The sequence below is a fragment of the Corvus moneduloides genome, chromosome Z (genome assembly GCF_009650955.1).
Source record: "Corvus moneduloides isolate bCorMon1 chromosome Z, bCorMon1.pri, whole genome shotgun sequence".
In the NCBI taxonomy this organism is placed as follows: domain Eukaryota; kingdom Metazoa; phylum Chordata; class Aves; order Passeriformes; family Corvidae; genus Corvus; species Corvus moneduloides.
Window position 1 is genome coordinate 41,815,139 of NC_045511.1, and position 20,326 is coordinate 41,835,464.

A 20,326-nucleotide genomic window follows, 5' to 3' on the forward strand; every position below is an offset into this window, starting at 1 on the left:
TTTCAAAGAGCTAACTCAGTCTGTAATGTGAAAAAGGAATACCTTAATTGGAGAGATATGGAAATATTCATACAAGCTGATTTGTGATGTATCCATTGATGACACACTCATCAGTTCTTCTTGAAGGGACTCAACATCCTTTTTGAAAAGTTCCAGCTATAAAAGCATTTGAAAAAGATATTACTTCAAAATTTGTAGTATATAAAACTACTAGTCATTTGCCACTGACTCAATACATTGACTAACACTACTTATACTCTCCAATGTACAAACTCCTCTCACTGTCCCCATACAATAAGGTTTAAAGCCTTCTTTGCATAGCATACAAGATGAGGATAAAGGAAAGAGTCTACTATCTGTCTCAGGCAATAGTGATTACAAACCTCATAGCTTCATATTATTCCCAGATACACAGCAATTAACCATTGAAATGGACACAGAAAACCATTTTAAACTTTTTTTAAATACAAGTTGAATAATTACAAATTTGAAATCTGTTTATCTTCAAACAATGAAGGTTTCTACCTCTTGGTCACTTGGCACATCAGACTGCGTAAAGAATTCAACAACTGCATACAGGAAGCCAAGATCTAATCTGAGATCCATCTCTTGAATAAGGACCTTAAAATACCTATACATGAAACAGAAAATAATTATTAAGGTGTTCTACAAAAACGTTAACACTTAAAACAGCATAGGTATTTAGACCACCTACATATTACTTCAGGTACCATTTTTGGCAGTTTTTTTTGTTGTGGGTTTATTGTTTGTTTGGTGGTTTGGTGGGTTTTTAGGGATTGTTTTGAGTGCGTGTGTTTGTATTTTGTTGGTGGTTTTCTTTTTTTGTTTGTTTTGGGTTTTTTTGAGGGATTTGTCATTACTGGTGAAAAGAAGGCTTCCCATATAGGCATTAGATAAATACATTTCCAAGTAACCAGAACCATTTTAAACACACAGCAGCATTTAACACTGTATATGACACCCCTATACATAGATTTATTTTCTAAATAAAGATGACTAAAAATCTGCATTAAAAAGACATATAAAAATTTTTGCTTTACTCTTCAGTTATGTGGATGACAAAGGACACTGAGCTTTCATCTCTGTTAAAGTGCTCTGAGTTTCCAAGACTGAGTTTGTGTTAAAATTACCTTTCATTATGTTTGCCTCTACAATAATTTTAATTTTAAAGTTTGGTTAAACATAACCAATAGTAATAGAGATGGAACATGTCAAAATACTTACTTAATATGAGATATTTGTGAGTGTCCCGCAGTTCTCATGACGATACTGACATCAGTAAAAGGTTTTGGTGCTATGAAGTTGTAAAATAAAAGGAGATCAGCACAGATTGTTATATGATATACGTAACTTCATAGTTTTTTTATGAAAATGTCATATACATTCAGGGTTTTCTTGATCCTGTACAACAGGATTACATAATGGATATGACTGGCAAACAACTAAGACAGGGAAAAGAGCAGGAACAGAAAGTAATAGGAAGACAAGGATGAAACGGATGCTATTTAACTGAAAATGCACCATTTTCATTTAAAAGCATACTAATATAATCTTAGATTCCTATAATTTCTTTAGTCATGGAATAAAACTTTCTAATGGCTGATACAAAAATATAAACTAAACAAACAAAAAAGAATTCTGCAGATTCATGCACTGCAGCTTAAAACCGGTCATATTTAGAATGAAACTGATATCCAACCAGCTTCTGTACAAAACTGCAAGTAGTATTCTTTGCCTCAATCCAGAATTCCTTTTGATATTACTCAGGTTTTCCAAGTGACTTTGGTGTAAAAAAATTAATGAAAGACTGCGGTTCATCACATAGTATAGTGACATGGAGCTCTATACTCCAAGCAATGGAGAAGGCTACATAAAAACTAGACAAAATAGAATTTGCTATCTGCAGAGGTTATAATCAGTGCCTCACCTAACAACTCTGAGCTTAGGCACATTTCTTTTCTTATGAGTCAAGATAACTTCAGATAGGTTACTAGGTCGTGCATTGCATGATACTGGAGCACTAGGGAAATAGTGGAAGACTAAAGACGACAAGTGAATCCTCACTGCCCCAAAACTCCAAATGCAAGTAGCACAGAAAGAGTGCAACAGATTCACTACCATCAAAATTAACAAGACTTATTTTATGAACAGACAAGTCTTCTCATATATTAGTCAGCATTAAATTTTAGCTGCGGTCTGAATGCTATACCTCATTTTAAGCTTATATAACTTTCATGTTTATGTTCTCCAAAATCAATAAAGTAATGTGCCAAAAAGACACACTTAAAAGGTATGATAATGACAAATAAAAGACAATTTCTTTTCTTCTGACTGTTAGCTCTTGAAATGGTTTTCTGCATATCTTCTTTGTTGAGGTAACTGCTTCCTTACTTCTAACACTATTATTTGTGTTATCTGTAGTCAGAAAGCTCATGCAGACTTCACCTGACAAAAGTAATAAATCTGATAAAATGGTTAACTTCAGTACAAGCAACTTGTTATTTTAAAAGGAAGAAGTATGTTAAACTAGAACAAACCTGAATCCAAGGTGATGGACTTTGGCGGTTTAATAGGATAGAACACAAAGGGAAATATGGCTCCAGGAATCTGGTTTTGTATCTAGTAGGGGTAAGGACAGGACAAGGTGCAGCACATTAGCTTTTCAATAGTGAAATTCAATAGTGAAATATTTTAAAATCAGGACAAACTCTAGAGATATGATCATGTAGCCTTCCACCAAACCAAAAGCAGAAAAAAGCCATCATTGTATTTAAAACATTTCTATTTTAAAAATTTAGTAATCCAATTCTAATAATTTAGAAAAGCTTATTTAAATTGGTAGTAATAAATAGTACATAAAATTTTTGCAAAGGATTTGTTTTTAAAACCTTGTGCACAGCAAGACAAGAAATTTTACCTCTCTTTTTGCTTGTTATACAGAAATACTCCAAGAAAAAGCAAGTAAGATCAATGGCAAATTTTTTTTTTCTGAACAGTCATAGCTGTCTTCCTTTTTTTCCAAGAAGCATTTAGGTAGTATTTTCAAAGATTGAGAAGCACTGATGTAAAAGCCAATGACTGCAATTAAACTGAAAACATGAGAAATCCAAACAATTTGAACACAAATTTCCATAAAAGTTGTTTTTTCTGAATAAATAACTACTACTTTTTGACATGACTCACTTGTATCCTGTAAATTTGAATTCTGAAAGACTTCTGATGTGCAGAGGAACTGTATTCCACTTTTAAAGCTGGCAGATAATTTCTTCTGATAGGAATCTCATTTGGCTGTTGAATTTTCATGTTCATTCCATTAGGAGTTAAACATACCTATTGTATTATCAAAGAAAATTTAGTGTGTCAAGTGTTTTAAAATTCTGCTTTATCTAATACTCTTAAAAATTTACATTGTTCACCAATATTTTAAAGCTCAGCAGTGAAAGTTCTGCAGCTTTTAAGTTAGATGTCATAACTTTATTTAAAGCAAACAAATTTTGCAATAGATTTCAATAGAAATAAAACTACAAAATATTGCAGTATTTGGGAGTTACTGTCATTTAATACATAGCTATCCAGAGGAAAAGCTGAACAGTGTAATGAACTATGACTGAGATAAAAACTGGATCATTTACCTATCCAATGCTTATTTTCCTACAGCGCATTTCTAAGGAGGCCTAGAATTTATTGATAGACAAGGACTGAGTATTTGGAGCATAATGTGTTTCTACGTTACAGAATAATTTCTGAAATTTCTTTTTCAATTGCATGTAGTTGAATGACAGCTAAATCATTCCACAGCAAGCTATATTAAGAATACAGGATTTCAGGCTAAAACAAACAAATAAACAAACTCCAGACTAACACATTTACTGGTATAATATATGAACCAAATGCAAAGCTTCCTTACTGTAGTTTTATGCATATTTAGTACCATGACCCCCAAAAATGTTACACCTCCATTTCAAAGTTAGGCATTAACAACAAAAAGTCTATAGCAAGGTATCAAAAAATTGTGAAATTTTTCCTGCAGTTTTTTAATACAGAGATAAAGAAGTGTTTTCAAACGGAGTAGGTAAATCAGTCATTTCAAATTTCACCAGAAGTTTTATCAAAGACAGCAAAATTGATGTATTATCTTTTTCTTGTGCATACATACAAGCAATAGAAATTAGAAAACTATCAGTATTACCAAAACATTCGATTCCAACTCAATAATCTTGTTTTCTGAAGGACTTAGCTCACTGTAATCTTTGAATTCTTGTTCTAATTTATCAATTTGCTTAACACTCATTGGTCTCCATCTTGACTTCTTCTTGGGTTTTGTCTCCCAAACCACATCAGAACTTTTAAAACGGAACAAAGAACGGAAAGAGAAGGATCAGCTTTTTGGAAACAAGTTTTCAAAAACACACCTCCTTTAGTGTGACTTCTAATAGGTTGTAACTAGGGAATGAGAAACCACAACATAAAGCACTACTGTAGCAAATAGAAGTGATCCAAATCACCCACTGCCCTCTTAGTACTAAGCAGAAGCCAGCCTCTCCAATATAATGGCGGGAAAAAAAAGTTAACAAGTCTGTGTAATTTCCCGTTTTGATGAAGATGGGTATGTAGTGATACTCAAGGAAGCTTGATTTCAATATTCATTATTCTGCAATCTAAATGTGGTTTTCTGCTTATACTCGTGCATTTATTTTGGCATTTTGAATTTACTGAAAATTGAAAAGTTCAAGTCAAGACAAAATGCCTAGTGCAATGCATCTTATTTTTGACAGCTTGTTTATTTAGTCTTTCCATCTAAAATCAATAGGTGATGATTTTGTTTTACATGTTCCCTCTACTGATTTCATGGTGGGAGTTTTGGGTTTGTTGCTTATTTGTTTTTTAAAAATGTTATCCTTTCTTCTGTCTCCCAGTTTTATTAATGCAAATAATTAATCAACCTTTAAGGGCATTGTACTTTTTTCCACTGCTTCTGTGAGACATTCTTGTGCCTGATTTCACCTTATAGTCAAACTTAAGGCACAAAATAGGGCACAGACCAACACTATCAGGCAGGTGGAAGGTACTTTTTTCCACAAATTACAGCCTACAAATATGTAGCTTATGAGACACAGCCACCTAACCTCTTTTAGCTACAGGTGTGTCTGTGTTGAGACACATCAATGGCAGAAAAAAAAGGTGAGCTAAGGTTCAAAACAACAAAAAACTAACTACAAAAAAGAGTACTATCTTAATTGCTAAGAGCTTCTCCTTTTTTTTTTTCTTCCCACCTTCTTTGTTTTCACTTTTGGGTTTTGGGGATTTTGTTGCTCTTAAAAAAAAGCAAGTCATTTTCAACAGTACTGCCATCCATTTTCCAGGAGTTTGACATCTCACCAGGGTTTGACAAGAAAACAAAACCAACTATAAGCACTGCTAGACTAATGACTATGGATGACTGCTTCCAAAGAAAAACCAATTTAGTGAAATCTCAACACTATTGTGTATCTAGGCAATTAGCTGCCACTTTTAATGGAGTGTTTCTACTGTCTAAATATCAGAACACAGTTTCTCAGGTGAGGGCAAGTACTGGAATTTTGTTAGTAAATGATGGATGTGACTATGTGAAGCCTATGTGTATGTGAAGTTTATGCTTGTTTGCTTTGCAGTGCAGTCCAAAGAATTAACCAAGAAAAAACAACCCTCACTCTGTCAACCTCAGAACTGTGAATATACAGAAGGGTGTGGATTATGGCAATTATATTCAAGCGTCCCTTGATGATTTTGAAGAGCCCCTGTTCAAATATATGATAACACACATTTCTGAAGCATTACATAACTTTTCTGCTTCCCTCTGAAATGTTGTAGTAGGAAAACCAAGCAGTAGAGGCCTGGATCAGCATAATTAATCAACCAAAACTAAAGAGACCTATAAACTTTTGAATCAAAATTTTCAACACAGAATTCAGCTGCTTCTGTAGTGAAGATTAACAAAACCCACTGACACAAACTATCCACAGACCTTACTCCTTAAAACTCTGTTAACACTTCTCAAACTACATGGGCAGGAAATACTTCTGTTTGGTGTATTGGGAAGTCTACCACACAGAGTTACAAATACATGTTCCAAAACCACATACATCTAAATACAGAAGGCATATGCATTACTACAAAACACAGTGAAAACATTTCTCTTGACAGCAGGAAAATATAGTGATTAGGTTTGAATATTATTAACCCAGACTTCTTTTTACTCTTTCATCACAAGCCAAAATGAAATTCACGGAGTGAAAATACCTGAAGTTAAACATTTTAGATTGCTGCACACAAAGTAAGTTACCTTGTAATTCCAATGTACGACACTTCTTGTTTTGTGTAATTATTAACCAATGAAATTCCCACATCTTGCAAAGACAGAACAATTTCTTGTTCTGCTAGTTCTGCTTTTACACTTTCATATGTCAATTTAAATACATTCTCATCTTCAGTGATCAGGACAATACGCTGCAAACCTTCATAAAACGACATTAAATAGATCGCTTTTCTTGAATCCACACTGAGTATTTCCATTTTGTCCTACAAATAAGAGAGGAAAAGTTTTTACAACTCTATTAATCGTTCTACTCCACAAAAAAAACCCAAAAGTCTTAGCAACACAACAATGGAAGACATTTTTTTAAAGTACAGGAAAAAAAAGTAATTACAAAGTTTTACAACAGTCTCTCACCACACACACTGACACTTTTCAACTGAAGACAATGTTTACTGGCACAAGCTCTGGCAAACAAAATGTTATTACTGTTCTGTGTTTGGAACTCGTGTGAGACGGCTGATCATACTCATATTAAATATTAATTATGAATTAATTATGAATATGAAGTTTCATGCATACACTGATGAATGGACATATAAACATAAAAGTAGACACCTTTAAAAGGAGATTTTGATAAAAAACATACCTCTTTTGGGGCTAATTCCTCGGTTCTATTTCCACATCTCCATTTTAATTTCCTAGATCCTGTTGGGTCTGCCCAAGTATACAATACTGCCTTACTTGGCTGAAGACAGTCTTCCAATTCACTGAGGGAGCTAGAAAAAAGTAATTTTAAATTCAAATGTCAATGAATATTTTGTGTCAATGACCTTTGCATTCTAGCATTTCAACAAGAACACTAATTATATTTTCAACTAATGAAAACAGACCAAAAATAACATTATTAATGAGAAAAAACACAAAAAACCATTCTCAGAACAGTAATAAGAACAAGGATTTGTACTTTAAAATACATACATGTACTTTAAAAAAGTATATACAGTAGATTTTAAATACACATTTTCTTCCCCCCTTATGATCAACATTTTCAGACAAATGTGTTTTAAACTCCATTCCACCTCAAAAACTGGCAGATTTGTCTCCTCCAGCTCTCTGAAAAGAGGCTACCTCAGGAGAGGAAGTGGAGAGATGCTGATCTCTTCTTGCTGGGATCCAGCAATTTGAACCATTCCCTTGCATCCACACTGTGCCAAGGCAGGTTTAGACTGGACATTAGGAAGACTTTCTTTCAAAACACTGGAACAGGCTTTCTTGGGAGGCAGGAGATGTCCCTTGACTTGGACACTAACCTTAATATATGCTTTAACTTTTGATCAGACCTGAAGTGATCAGGCAGTTGGACTAAATGATAGGCCCTTCCACTTGAAATATTGTACTCTGTTCTAATTAAATTGACACTAGGGATGCCCACAACTCCCCTAAAAAGATAAGAATTCCTAATCTTTACAGAGGAACACCAAACCAATCAATCATATTTTTCAGAAAAACAGGAAGCAAACAGGATTTGACTAGCAACGCCTCCATCTTCCAAGTAAAAATCTTTAAACAACACACTGCTCTGTCTGACTGAGGGGAAGAAAGAGTAGAGGCTGTTTGGCTTTTAAAAAGAAACAATTCAAGAATGCTGCAGGTATACACTTCTCAGCATTGCACAGTGTCTGCATATGGTGACAAAGCATTACAAAGACATTACAGCCCGAGAACAGAATAACTGTGTGCACGTGCAGAACTAAATCTTCAGTGACTGCAGAAAACTAGTATTTGTTAAAATTATCCTAGTTTTGGTCTGGCTTGGCAAAATTTATGTGACTACCTCTCATTTTTTAGTACATTCCCTCATATCTCACATAACTTTGAGCAATTCTTTCAGCTAAATCTCCCTTGTTACTTATTCTGCACAGTCAGCACCTACACAGTTCCAGAAAAGCACATCCTTTGCCCCCAGCAAGAATGTAGATGTCAAGGCCACAAAATTAATATTAAAAACCACCACAGAACATCTCACTTGTAGAACTACCTAGCACTATATAACATTGGTAACAATTCATTGCCTTCAATTTACGAAGCAAGAGATTTTTGGGTGCTCCAACAAAATTAGACAGGCACTTCTTTAAAATAGGCTTCTTTAGAGAATACATGCTGACAATATACAAAATTACAGTTCACATGTCTCCATGCAAACATCCACACTAAACCTTTTCATACATACCTTTGTCCATACTCAATAATTTCCTCTTTGGTATGGTTTATCAACAAAAATGGAGCTGCACCATCATGGTAATCAGAAAAGGTAATCACTGTAGAATGTTCAGTCAGATTAACGTCCACTGCAATTCCTCCAAGCTATCAGTGGTAAAAATTACAAAGTAAGTAACAGTGGAATTGATTTCCAGCAAAGTAAATGTAATTTCAATATTTTGAAAAACTTTTCCTCTCATCATAAGATGAAACCATCATATAGTAAACCTAGCCATTTTACCATATCTTCAAAATATTTCCTTGATCTAAATGCTAGGTAGGAGGTATTACACTTAGTAATTAAAACTATGCAGCAGTTCTGTACTGTGAAAAGTTAGGCTGGTGGTAGAGGAACCTTCCTTATTACCAGCACACACATTCAAGCCCTCACGACCATTATACTACAAAAACCACTCACCTACTTAAAAACTACTGCTAGATGAGACTATCTGCAACATACAAGTAAATTTAGTGGAGTCAAAGCTACTTTTCAGAGCAACTCAGTGTTACTTTAGAGCTTATTAATACTTCTCACAAATAATACTTGCAAAACAATCTGCATTTTAGCTCCTGTAGAACTGCTTCCCAGAGAAGCATTTAAAACAGAATACCTACTTATATCTGTACACAGACAAAAAAGAGAGCATGGGAATGAAGATGCATAAACATAATCTTATCCTCAGCTAAGGTTTTGCAATACTTGATTGCATGAGAAAAAACAGTTTTGAGAATGAAAACGAAAAAGTGAATTAATGCTGTTTTACCTAACATGTAAACATGGAAGGCAACACGTTACCTTATTGTCCAAATGCAGTAAAAGACAGTTTTCTTGCTGATCAAAATTTATCTTTTTTGGAGGGAGATCAGAATTTTCAACTCTAACAAGCAGTTTGTTGGCATCATTTTCAGGCCAAAAGGGAATGCACTAGAAAAGAAAAACCAGAAATTTCAAAGTGAGAATACAACTGAGGCGTCAAATACGATTCACATTAGCCCAAAATTCATCTACTAAATTCTATTCAAAACTGTATTGATTTGGATCAGAAACCCTATTAAAAAAACCTAAAAGTTAGTACTTACCTGAATACAATAAATTCAAAGGAAGTGAAGAAATAATTCAGACTACAGCGAAGAAAGTGAGGAGTTAAGGAGCTAAAGTGAAAACAGTAAGACTTCATATTCACACAAAGAAGTACCTTTAAAATGGATAAAGTACATAAAATCCAGTATAAAACAGATACAACATTGAAATTGCCAAGCTTAAAAAAAAAAAAAAAAAAAAAAAGATAAAACTGTTCTTCCATTAGCAAACCTTTTTCCAAATAAGTATAAATTTCAAATCAATCTTAAAGTGACAAGGAATGACAAAACAGGATATCAGCATAAATGCCACTCCAGGGTAACTTGACATCAGCTACTAGCAGTCCTTTTAAAAGTGGTTCATATGTATTTAAAAGTACATATACACACATGTATGTGGGTATAAAACACATATACTGTATAGAGCATTAGGCAGCTAAAGCAGAGCACATGTTCTGCTATTCACATTCACAACTGAAATTACAACCATTATGGATTTAAAAATCTCAGAGACAATCTCTCTTCCATCGTTTACTTGCTAAATGGATACAACCAGAGGGTAGAGAAGACACAAGTTTTAATAGTAACTAATGAAAAGTCTCTAAAAAATTCATAGAGTCCTGCCACAAGAACAAGCTATGACTAACAGTAATTCTCAACTATCAAGAGCCAAAGTCTATTTAGATAGACCGTCTTTCCCGTATTTCAAACTGTTGACATGCAGCAGACAAAATTTGAGAACCATCTTTCTCTAACATAGTTTAAGAAATGAGATGTCCATATTTAATTACATCTGAATCCTAGAATTAATTCTTCAGTGGTGAAAGACTAGTTCACCAACTTACCATGCCACTAAGTTCCCTTTCCCATTGTTTCTCACACCACAGGAAGCAGGAAGACAAAGGAAAAAAATATAGTTAAATGGTAAGATTGAAGGTGTTATTTACATCAACGTATCCCACAGACAAAGGAAAATTAAACTGTGTTGTAAACTACCATAAAACACAGCAAGTAAGTCTCAACATGGAATTATTTGAGCCCAGAGGACGTTCAAGGAAAATCAGTCAACAGTAAATGAAAGTTTAAAATCCAAACCAAATAAGTGAAAAGGATTGGCTAAACAAGACATTACAGAATCAACTACAGAGAATTGAAAAATCAAATTTTTGTAGTAGACTTTAGCCAGATTGTGTCACATAATGATGTCATTTTCAAGCCTTTTACCACACACTTGCTAAGTGCTTATATTTACACAACAATTTTGCTCCCACAGTGGGATCTTTAATTTATATTTAGCAGTGGTGTTATGAACAGTCTTCAGCAATATCTTCTTTCTCGAAGGATATATGTTGATCAATTGCTTTGCACTATACATAATGCAAAAGACTGTCCTTAGCAAGCCACTGCACACTAATCACTGTCCAACAAACTCTATTGCAATCTTTGAAGAACAGTGAATTTTTCTAAAAATAGCGATTAAGGTTTCTGATATATTTACTGCTTTCCAGACAGGGAAGACGTCTCAGAGGAGATTGGTTCTACATAAGAATTGCTTTTGTTCCTGAAAAGACAAGTTATCTGTTACTATAGAACGAACAGTGTGTTTAAATAAAAATCAGCAGGAAAGACTCTGCTTAACTTAAAATGACAAGAATACAATAGGGGGAGAAAGGAGCAAGCCAAAATATGCATTAACATTTCAGCAAGCTGCTTAGTTTTTTCAAGATTGACCTAATGTAAGAGAGTTATGTGAGAAATACTCAAAAAAATCACAGGCATTAGTTCAAAAAATAATCTAGACTAGCAGAACAGCAGAGCTCCCCATTTCAGCAACAGAATCAGATGGAAACTTGCTCCTGGAAATTGTTCTGGATTAAGAACAGAGATAGACCAAAGACAGACCAATAGAGGCTTGATACTACCTACATTTAGAAGAGATGAAAAACATACTGGATTAGGCAACTGAATTACAAAAGAACAACCCTGGCAGACCAGGTTGTCACAATATGGATTTTTAGAGACTGCCTATCAAGGGGAAAAATATGGACACAATGCGAATAGAATGGCTTATAGATTCTTCTCTTGACCTGTACTGCTCTATTTGGTAAACTGCCATTCTAACCTTTTAGAAGTTTTTAGGAGTGATCCCAAGATCTCCAAGTCTTCCCTGGATACTTTATAATTGAAAGAAGACTAAGATTAATTAATACAATTATGAAATACCTAAGAAACACTGACATTTGTGGGACAAACTAGAAAATCCTGTAGGCATACGAATAAAACAGCCAACATAGGAAACCTAGAGAGGATATATGCAGATGTATTTCAACTTTCAAAACTATTACCTTTGAGTAGTTTTTGCAGAAATTACAGAAGTTTCTGTAAATAATTTAGCTTATTCTAATAACGAAGATATATAAAATATAAAACAGAAAACAAGAAATAATACCATCTGACTATATTTCCTAAGAGTACGAAATTAGATATGAAGTTGCCCATACCACCACATATACACTATTATACACTATACCTATTGTCATTTCAGATCTTTACCAATGAACTAGATGAGGAATCATACATGTAAAGAACCCAAAAACTATGTAAGGCCAAGCAAAAGTTTGGTTCAGAGGAACATAAGAATATTAGGAAAGAGAACAAACATGTAGGCTTATGTCAAACAGTCCACTGTTGAGTAAAAGCAAAGAAACTTTTTTTTTAAATAATGATTAGCATAATGGAAAGCTGAACTGACTCCAACATTTAAAGATCCAAACATCTTAATGCACACTTAACAAAAATCACAATGGAACAACATATCAACATCAGTAACTGAAATATTACTTAATGGCATGTCTCTAATGACTGCATCATTAAAGATAATACGCACAGCTAAGGAGCATGTACTGAAGGTACCAAAAAATTACTGAAAGATCTGGTTAGGAATCTGATTGAATACATTCTTTTAACTTTTGCAATTTGGTTTGCAAGCATTTTTGGTAACCACTTAGAGTATTTACAGTGCTGACATTGAGGCGCTGGAGAATGGCAACAGAGCTGCTGAAGGGTGTGGAGCACAAGTCCTGGGAGGAGTGGCTGAAGGAGCTGAGATTGTTTAGTCTGGAGAAAAGGAGGCTCAGAGGCCACCTTACCACTCTCTACAACCGCCTGAAAGGAAGATGTAGCAAAGCAGGGGGTGGTCTCCAAGCGTCAGGACCAAACGAAACAGCCTCAGATTGCACCAGAGGATGTTTAAATTGTCTATCAGGAAAATTTTCTTCACTGAAATGGAAGTCTGGCATTAGAACACACTGCCCAGGGAAGTGGTGAAATCACCATTACTGGAAGTGTTAAAAAAAACTGTGGACATGTTATCTGGGGATCTACTTAGTGGTGGTGGTTTATTTATGGTAGTGCCAGGTTAGTGGTTGGACTTGATACATTATCTTAGAAATCTTTTCCAAGTTTAACAATCCTGTACTTCTAGGATTCTAAAGGAAATCAGCTGGGCCTTCAACCATGCTATTTGTTATGTTAAACTCTGTTTTGGATAATGCTCTCTTAAAGAGGGAAGGGGAGTGGAAAGGGGATTTCACCCTTCCTAGAAAGCACTGCAGCTTTAAGAAACCTCCAACACTACCCTAAACAAGCACTGCTTTCCCTACATGTACTGCAGGAAGGCAGAATGGCCCAAAGACTCAACACACATACAAAACATAATTGTGTGATACTGCAGTGCAACCAGTCAAGATGCACACAAGTCTGCAATAGTCTCCACCTCCGCAGCACAGACAAAAGCCCTAAAACCCATTTTCACACCACTTGGCCTGAGGGCCAAGGATGCCTTTCTAGGAAGTACACGTTGAGCACCTAAAAGCAGAAGTGAGACTAGATCCAGAAGATCAATTTGAATCTCTCTGAACTGATCCATGTGAGGGAATTTCTTCCCATACCAAAGTGGCTTCATGCATACCAGGTCAGTCAAAATATTTTACCATGTACCACTGCTAAACTGAACAGAAGCTCCAGTGCCACTGCAGAAAGCTAATACATTCATAATATAATATAATATAAGTCTCCTCATACTATTTATGATGCAAGGTGACAGAATGAAAAATTCCAATTACAATGTAAACCAGCTTTACAGTATGTCCTAATGCAACACTGAGAAATGGTAAAGGACACAGGTCATTTATTGAAAAAGCATGGTATAGCCAGGCATTGTCATGGGACACATACATGGCTCATGTTTTCCATCAGTGAGTGCTCAAACCAGTTTTTTTTTCTTTAGAGACAAAACTTGGAATAGGTTCCATTATAAGTTTACCTGTTGCAAAACAATGGGAATCCACTTTTCCTTGCCTTCTTCAGCTACTTCCAAAGTGTATTTACTTCTATTTGAAATCATAAAAAATGGAGTGAAGGTTACAATTCTAGTAATATTGAAACTGCTGTTGTTTATGGTGACACCAACCTGTGAACAGAAAGACATTATTTTAAGTACACATTTTTACCCCATTTATATCTTGTGAAAATAATGAATTTGAAAGATAAATTTAACTCACTTGATATTCCTTTTTATGACTCTTGCATTTCACAGAACCATGACTTCCAACAGTGTCCAATGAAAACTGATCAGACAGTTCACTGTCAGTTACCCTAAGTTGTACCTGTGAAGAAGCACCCTGAATTAATTTTCAATTTACAAGTCACTGACAACATTTAAAATTATATATAAAGTACGCATAAACATAAATGGAAATACTGGTGTTTTTATTGAAAAGTCAGGACATAACAACTGCCAGTATCATCTCACATGGTATTTTCCACCATGCTTAGTTATAACCTATGTGGAATAAGCATTTTAAGCGTAAGACACTCCAGAGGAAGCATCACATAAAGATTCTTTAAAAGACTTACCATAATTAAAATTTCAAAGGAAAATCAATGCACTGTTGTAATCTCTCTCATTCATCCATCAGTAACATTCAGCATTAAAAAACTCAGGAAACTCAAACGGTAAACTTAACCTTAGCATTCTATGAACCCAGAACCAATCTACCAACCACCATTGCAAGTATTCATTTTTCAAGTAGCATTCATTTTTCAAGTACCCCAGCTTTACATTTCCTACACAATTTCTACGTCTTATTTGGAGTAAGAACCTTTACTGACAGTTTAAATCTAAAATGAAATTGTTTTATTTAGAAAACACTTCTCAGTGACCTTTTTCTTTCAAAGTGAGGATCTCATTCTTAACAACACCTCTGACAATGTAAATTTCGTATCTCAAGCATATCTGACAACACTCATTTTGAACACTGTTTTTAGACAGAGATATTATAGGTTTCATGCCCTTTACAGAGCATAGGATAGAGTAAATAAATTTTAAAGTGTAAAAATGCTTTCATACAACAACGTAAGGGAGTACAGGGCTGTCAGATTTGCAAAATACAATACCTTATTATTTTGAAGGAAGTTTTTAGGCTGGAAAGTAAAAAGGAGGGGCTTTTTGTAATCTGGAGGATGCTTGCGGTGAATACCATCAGCTTTGTATTGTAACATTCGACCGGTTTTATTCACCATCCAATAGGGACTGTGAATTGCTATAATCATCTGCCCAGTTGTGTAGGTCACGTGAACAGCAATATCCAGTTCAGTCTTATCCAGCTCTGTGACACAGTGAAATGTTGTGAAGCTGATATCAGGCAGATTGCTTTTTATATGGTACTCGCTTCTCCAGTTTTGATCAAGATAGTTAAGCAACTGCAAATCTAGTTTTGTTTGGTCCAAGACTGCATTATGAATCTGGACTGAACATCCTTCTTCTAAAGTGTCATATTTGTTCCCATTTCCCTTAAAAAGACAAGCAGACACCAAACAGGATACATTTACATGAATCACACACAAAATTCATATCAACTTTTATGTTTTAGCTAGCTTTAAAAATTATGACAGAAGTTATTAGGCACAATTTTAAAATATCTTTTGTGTTATTTAACTATGTTACTTTCCTAAACATCTACCTTAAAACAATATTTTGCAAAGAGAACCCTAATGCATGGTAATCAATGCTCATCATCAAAAGCCCATCTGTCACCAAATTCAAATACACATATGTTCTTAAATGATAAATTTCCTCAACACAGTACTTTCTTCGCTAAATTTAAATTCGTAAGAGACATACAAAGATGAGCCTGTTACTTCCATACATTTGGTACAAGCTATGGTCTCCAGTCATAGTAATTGTTTATTTGTGATGAAGTTTTACTATTAGATTCTAATATTTGAGGTCAAATACTAAATATTAAGACCATCTGAAAAAAAATCTCTCTCCCAACTGTATTTCTATTATCCTAAGTGATATCAATAAGGAGTGGGACACAATTATACCAGATCCATAGAATGAAACATATAGTGCTGAGGAATCAATGTCTACACTGCATGTTTTAGGTATTTTACTCAAGACTGTCTCTCATCTGGCACTGGAAAGAATGCCTGCTAACATTCAAAGTGCACCTAATTGTTTAATTTCATCTGGAAAGAACTTGAAGTCTGGCACTAGGCTGCAATTCAAGCCAAAACCTGGCAAAAAAGGCAGGCCTATGAGAATTTGTTAAAATAATGCTACTGCTGAAAGTCAGTGACTGCACATAAAATGCTAACACAGGGTGATCCACTTGAGGCAGGCTTCACAGGAAAAGCTGCACTATTTAATTAGGCTCAAGACGCACTGGAGCAACTGAGTGACTCTCACAGGGCCAAACTTGTACAGTGCTACATTTTACTTTGCATATATCTAAAGAATGGCTTAATAATGCCACATGTCACATTCTGTGGTAATATTTCAATTCTGTAAATACAGACTTTATTAGACTATGTAAGATGTATGCCCTTATAAGACCTGTGAACTTGCTTCACAAATACTCCATCAGAATCCCTTTGTTCTAATCTCCATTTCAACCAGCTTTAACATTATAAGTGGGAAACATTACTAAAATTCAAGCATTATGTAATTACCTCTACAGAATAAGTTATTTGATAAGGAAGAAGATTGCGGAGAAGAACAGAAGGCCATAAATGCACAACATATGGAAAATCCCATTCATCTTCTGCACATAATGATGTCGTCAATGAATCTTTTACAGGAACAATATTGATGATAAGTGAGTGGTTAGTTGACCTCACAGATTGGCATTTCCTTTGCAATAAACTGTCAACATTTTTCATAATATCATCAAATGTAATTCCTTCACACATATCATATTCTCCACCCACTCCGTTTTCATTGGCTAGTGGTTGCAAACTCAGTATGGATCTGTAAATGAAAACATTTTTAGACACTTAATACGGCACATATTAACACTTAATATGCAACAGGGACAGTCTAATATTATTTGGATTTAGGAAGATTTCTGGCAGTAATTTATTGCCTGCCTTTATCTTGATTAAAGGAGGAATCAAAAGATGGACTGGGTCCCAAGAGTTTATACTATTGTAACAGCTGGGGTTTTTTGTTCCATACCTCCACACACTTCCCTTACAAAGAAAGGGTTATTGGAGATTCTTATGAAGAGACTACTGAATTTCCTTACATGTGCTGCTCTGTTCCTGTTCTAAGCTAAAGGTCTGGATCAACAACTTACTCCTATAACAGATACGCAGAAAGCGCCCTTCTTTTCAGTCCCATAAAACATCAAGTTAGTTCATGGATTATTTACATACATGGCTTTTATAAGGCAGAAGCTTTAATCTAATACAGCTGCTCCTCACTGAAGATTTGTTTTAACATTTCCTGACTGCCTAGTGGAACTCATCTGTGCAATGAATCAGAACATCACTAAATCTCATTAATGAAATACAGATAGTTAAAATATCAATGAATTAATGAATCTACAGTAAAATGTAACTTAAGTAATGAAGAAGATACAAAGCTTTCATTGTAAAAAAATGAGGAGAGTGTTTGGGGGAAAATGGAAGGAGGAAAGAGTCTCTGCAACCATAAAAAAAAAATTAAAGCAAACCTACCTACCTAAAACTTGGTGATAGTTCAGCTAAAATGTACATGCAAACTCACTGCAGCTTTGTTATTAGATTGAATGTGATAATAACATAGCTATGCTGCAACCCAAGTTTTTCTAAGGTGATGAGTCTTCTTTTACATCTTTGATAGAGTTTAAGTGTATATCTTTTAATCTTTTACTTCAGAATCAAAAAATCAAAAGAAGCCTTTTCAGAAAAAAACCAAAACTGCACTAATTCACCAAACATCACCCCACTAAGAAGTGTACTGTGTGAATTACAATCACTGTGTTCCAGAAGTACCTGAGCTCAGATTCTTAAAGTAGCTTAGCTAATTTAACTTGTTCATAAAAACGGATTTCAAAATTTTAGCTTAAGACTACCTGCCCTGAGAAGATCCTATCCAACAATGAGAGCACAGTATTTTTTCAGTATTAGGTAGCAAGGGTAAACAATTTTTTTAGCATAATTGTATGGATACAATAATAAAAAATAAATAAACATATTCCACAATAAAAGAAAAATACAGTAAAGTACCTGTAAGAGGAAAAGGGTATGTTGAATTCATTTTCTGGTGAAGCAGTCCCTAAACATCTTCCTTCTTCAAAAACATTTAACGGGATTGAAAAGTGATTCCTTATCTATGTAAAATAAAAATCCAGCAACACACATTAGGAAAAACTGTAAGGACAAAGTATTTTGAGCTTAATAAAGCAAGAATGGGAAGTCTTGGTTTTCATTTTACCCATTTACCACTCAAGGTCAGTATTTCAGGTGAACTGTCTCTAAAACAGAAAATCTTTTTAAATTATCTGGTTGTGCAGTTTGATGCTGTATTTTGTTTATGAAATAAATATATTAACTGCAAAATGCTTTTCAAGGAGAAACACAAGACTGAAAAACCAAAGGCAACTAAATCTCAACTATATGGTACCTTTCCGAACAGTGGTCTCCTAAAAGTATAATAGATACAAGGTTCAAAAATCCATAAAGTGAAAGTGTAAGGGAAGTCAGAAGTTTAAGGTTAAATCAGTAATGTCCATTATCATTCAGGGGCATGTAGTTATCTTTCTTGCAAACATTATTTTTTATTTATTTCAGGGTTAATTTAATGGCATTAATTAGCTCTTAGAAATAAAAAATTTAAAAAGAACCAAACAGTAAATTTTGTTATTAATCAAGTCATAAACCACTTTGAATGAAAAAAAGCAACTGAAATGAAACAAGAACACTATCACTATAGAACTGTAATATCTGATTCATCACTGTAGCTGTAAACCACATAATGTCTATCGAAAACACTATTCAATCAAAAGACATATACACTTGAAGGTCTCACTTTTCAACTGACACTGTACTAAATTTGAAATTAACATATCAATGGTACAGGATGAAAGAAACGAAATAACCTTGATTGAAGGATGACTTATGGAACCAAGGTAAGATTAAAAGAAGTTTGATCCCTTCATACAAAGCAAATAGTTCAAAAACAAAATTAGAGCCAGTATTAGTTAACATTACTAATGAATTACCCTGATCCAAAATCTGATTGATGTCTACCTGCATCCAACCCATCTGTCACTTTGAACAAGCTTTTTATTCTTGAAAAATCAAACACAAAGCAAAGTTATATGGACCATTCAGTTAAATTTTTAAAGTATGTTTTTTCAATGTTTATTTGAAGACTACAGGATCACTTTCATTCATTAAAAAATTTAATTAATACATTATGGATATATAATGACCTGAACAGGGGAACGTATAGTTATCGTCTTGCTTCCTTCAACAGTGTCAATTTGGCAGACAATGGACCTTTCAACACCTGATTCCTCGTGTCGCACTTTGTAAATACATCGACCCACTTTTGTCAATGGAATCTTTTCCACAGCAGAATGATTATGCGGACCTAGAATTTGCGAGATGAGACATGAAACACTCAAAAGGAGCATAAAGAAAGAGCTGAAAGACAAAAATGTGCATTCAATAGAATTTTCTGTGTCATTCAATCTAATAATAAAAAAATGCCCGTCAGATGAAAAAGGACAAGCAGCACTCTTAATACGCTGCTCTTGCAGTGTTACTAAGGAAACGGCAAAGATTCTTTTTTTGCTACAAGGAAAAGAGCGAATGGGTCCATCACTCAAACATTTAAGTGGGTTTTGCTACTGCAAATAAAATTAGTGCCTCACAGGAAATGTTTACAATGTTTACAATGGCTTATTAACAAGGTACAGCTTTTATATTGTAAAAACAATTCAACTAGTACGTCATATGGTCGAGTTTTAAAAACTGCCAATTGCTACAATAAATCACTTCAAACTGTAAACACAAACACCATTAAAAACAGTTAAATTTTAATTTTAGCTTTAACTGTGGTTTGTTTAAAATTATTTAAAACTTTTTTTTTTAAAAACATCCCTCTTAAGAGTAACTTCTGTAAACACACATATACACAGGAATCAATTCTAAAACAAAAATTATTTTGAGCAGTTGAATTCTGCAATAACATATCAATGCAAACAAATATCTGACTGCAATAAAGATTGTTACATAAATCATTTATCACAGTAGAAAACCTAGGCTGCAAAAATTAAGAAGCATATTTAGCCGTAAAGGCTAAAGCAAGATTTCAAATACTGCCACACATCTAGA

General features: G+C 34.3%; 1 protein-coding gene across 6 annotated transcripts in view; it reads right to left on the reverse strand.

Moving 5' to 3' along the window:
• VPS13A (vacuolar protein sorting 13 homolog A) overlaps positions 1 to 20,326 on the reverse strand; it is a 110,064-nt gene that overhangs the window by 21,894 nt on the left and 67,844 nt on the right. For 3 of the 6 annotated variants that reach the window (XM_032097544.1, XM_032097548.1, XM_032097546.1), the window contains 17 exons: positions 19,420 to 19,580; positions 18,212 to 18,315; positions 16,673 to 16,970; positions 15,113 to 15,508; positions 14,218 to 14,322; positions 13,980 to 14,126; positions 10,501 to 10,539; positions 9,372 to 9,500; positions 8,547 to 8,680; positions 6,963 to 7,092; positions 6,344 to 6,579; positions 4,211 to 4,364; positions 3,205 to 3,351; positions 2,559 to 2,640; positions 1,246 to 1,315; positions 526 to 631; positions 43 to 156 (listed from right to left, as the gene is read on the reverse strand). In XM_032097544.1, coding sequence (XP_031953435.1) covers positions 43 to 156; positions 526 to 631; positions 1,246 to 1,315; positions 2,559 to 2,640; positions 3,205 to 3,351; positions 4,211 to 4,364; positions 6,344 to 6,579; positions 6,963 to 7,092; positions 8,547 to 8,680; positions 9,372 to 9,500; positions 10,501 to 10,539; positions 13,980 to 14,126; positions 14,218 to 14,322; positions 15,113 to 15,508; positions 16,673 to 16,970; positions 18,212 to 18,315; positions 19,420 to 19,580 — 2,552 coding nt within the window. The remainder of the gene's footprint in view (positions 1 to 42; positions 157 to 525; positions 632 to 1,245; positions 1,316 to 2,558; positions 2,641 to 3,204; positions 3,352 to 4,210; positions 4,365 to 6,343; positions 6,580 to 6,962; positions 7,093 to 8,546; positions 8,681 to 9,371; positions 9,501 to 10,500; positions 10,540 to 13,979; positions 14,127 to 14,217; positions 14,323 to 15,112; positions 15,509 to 16,672; positions 16,971 to 18,211; positions 18,316 to 19,419; positions 19,581 to 20,326) is intronic. The other 3 variants (XM_032097545.1, XM_032097547.1, XR_004237810.1) reach the window with 2 other exon arrangements.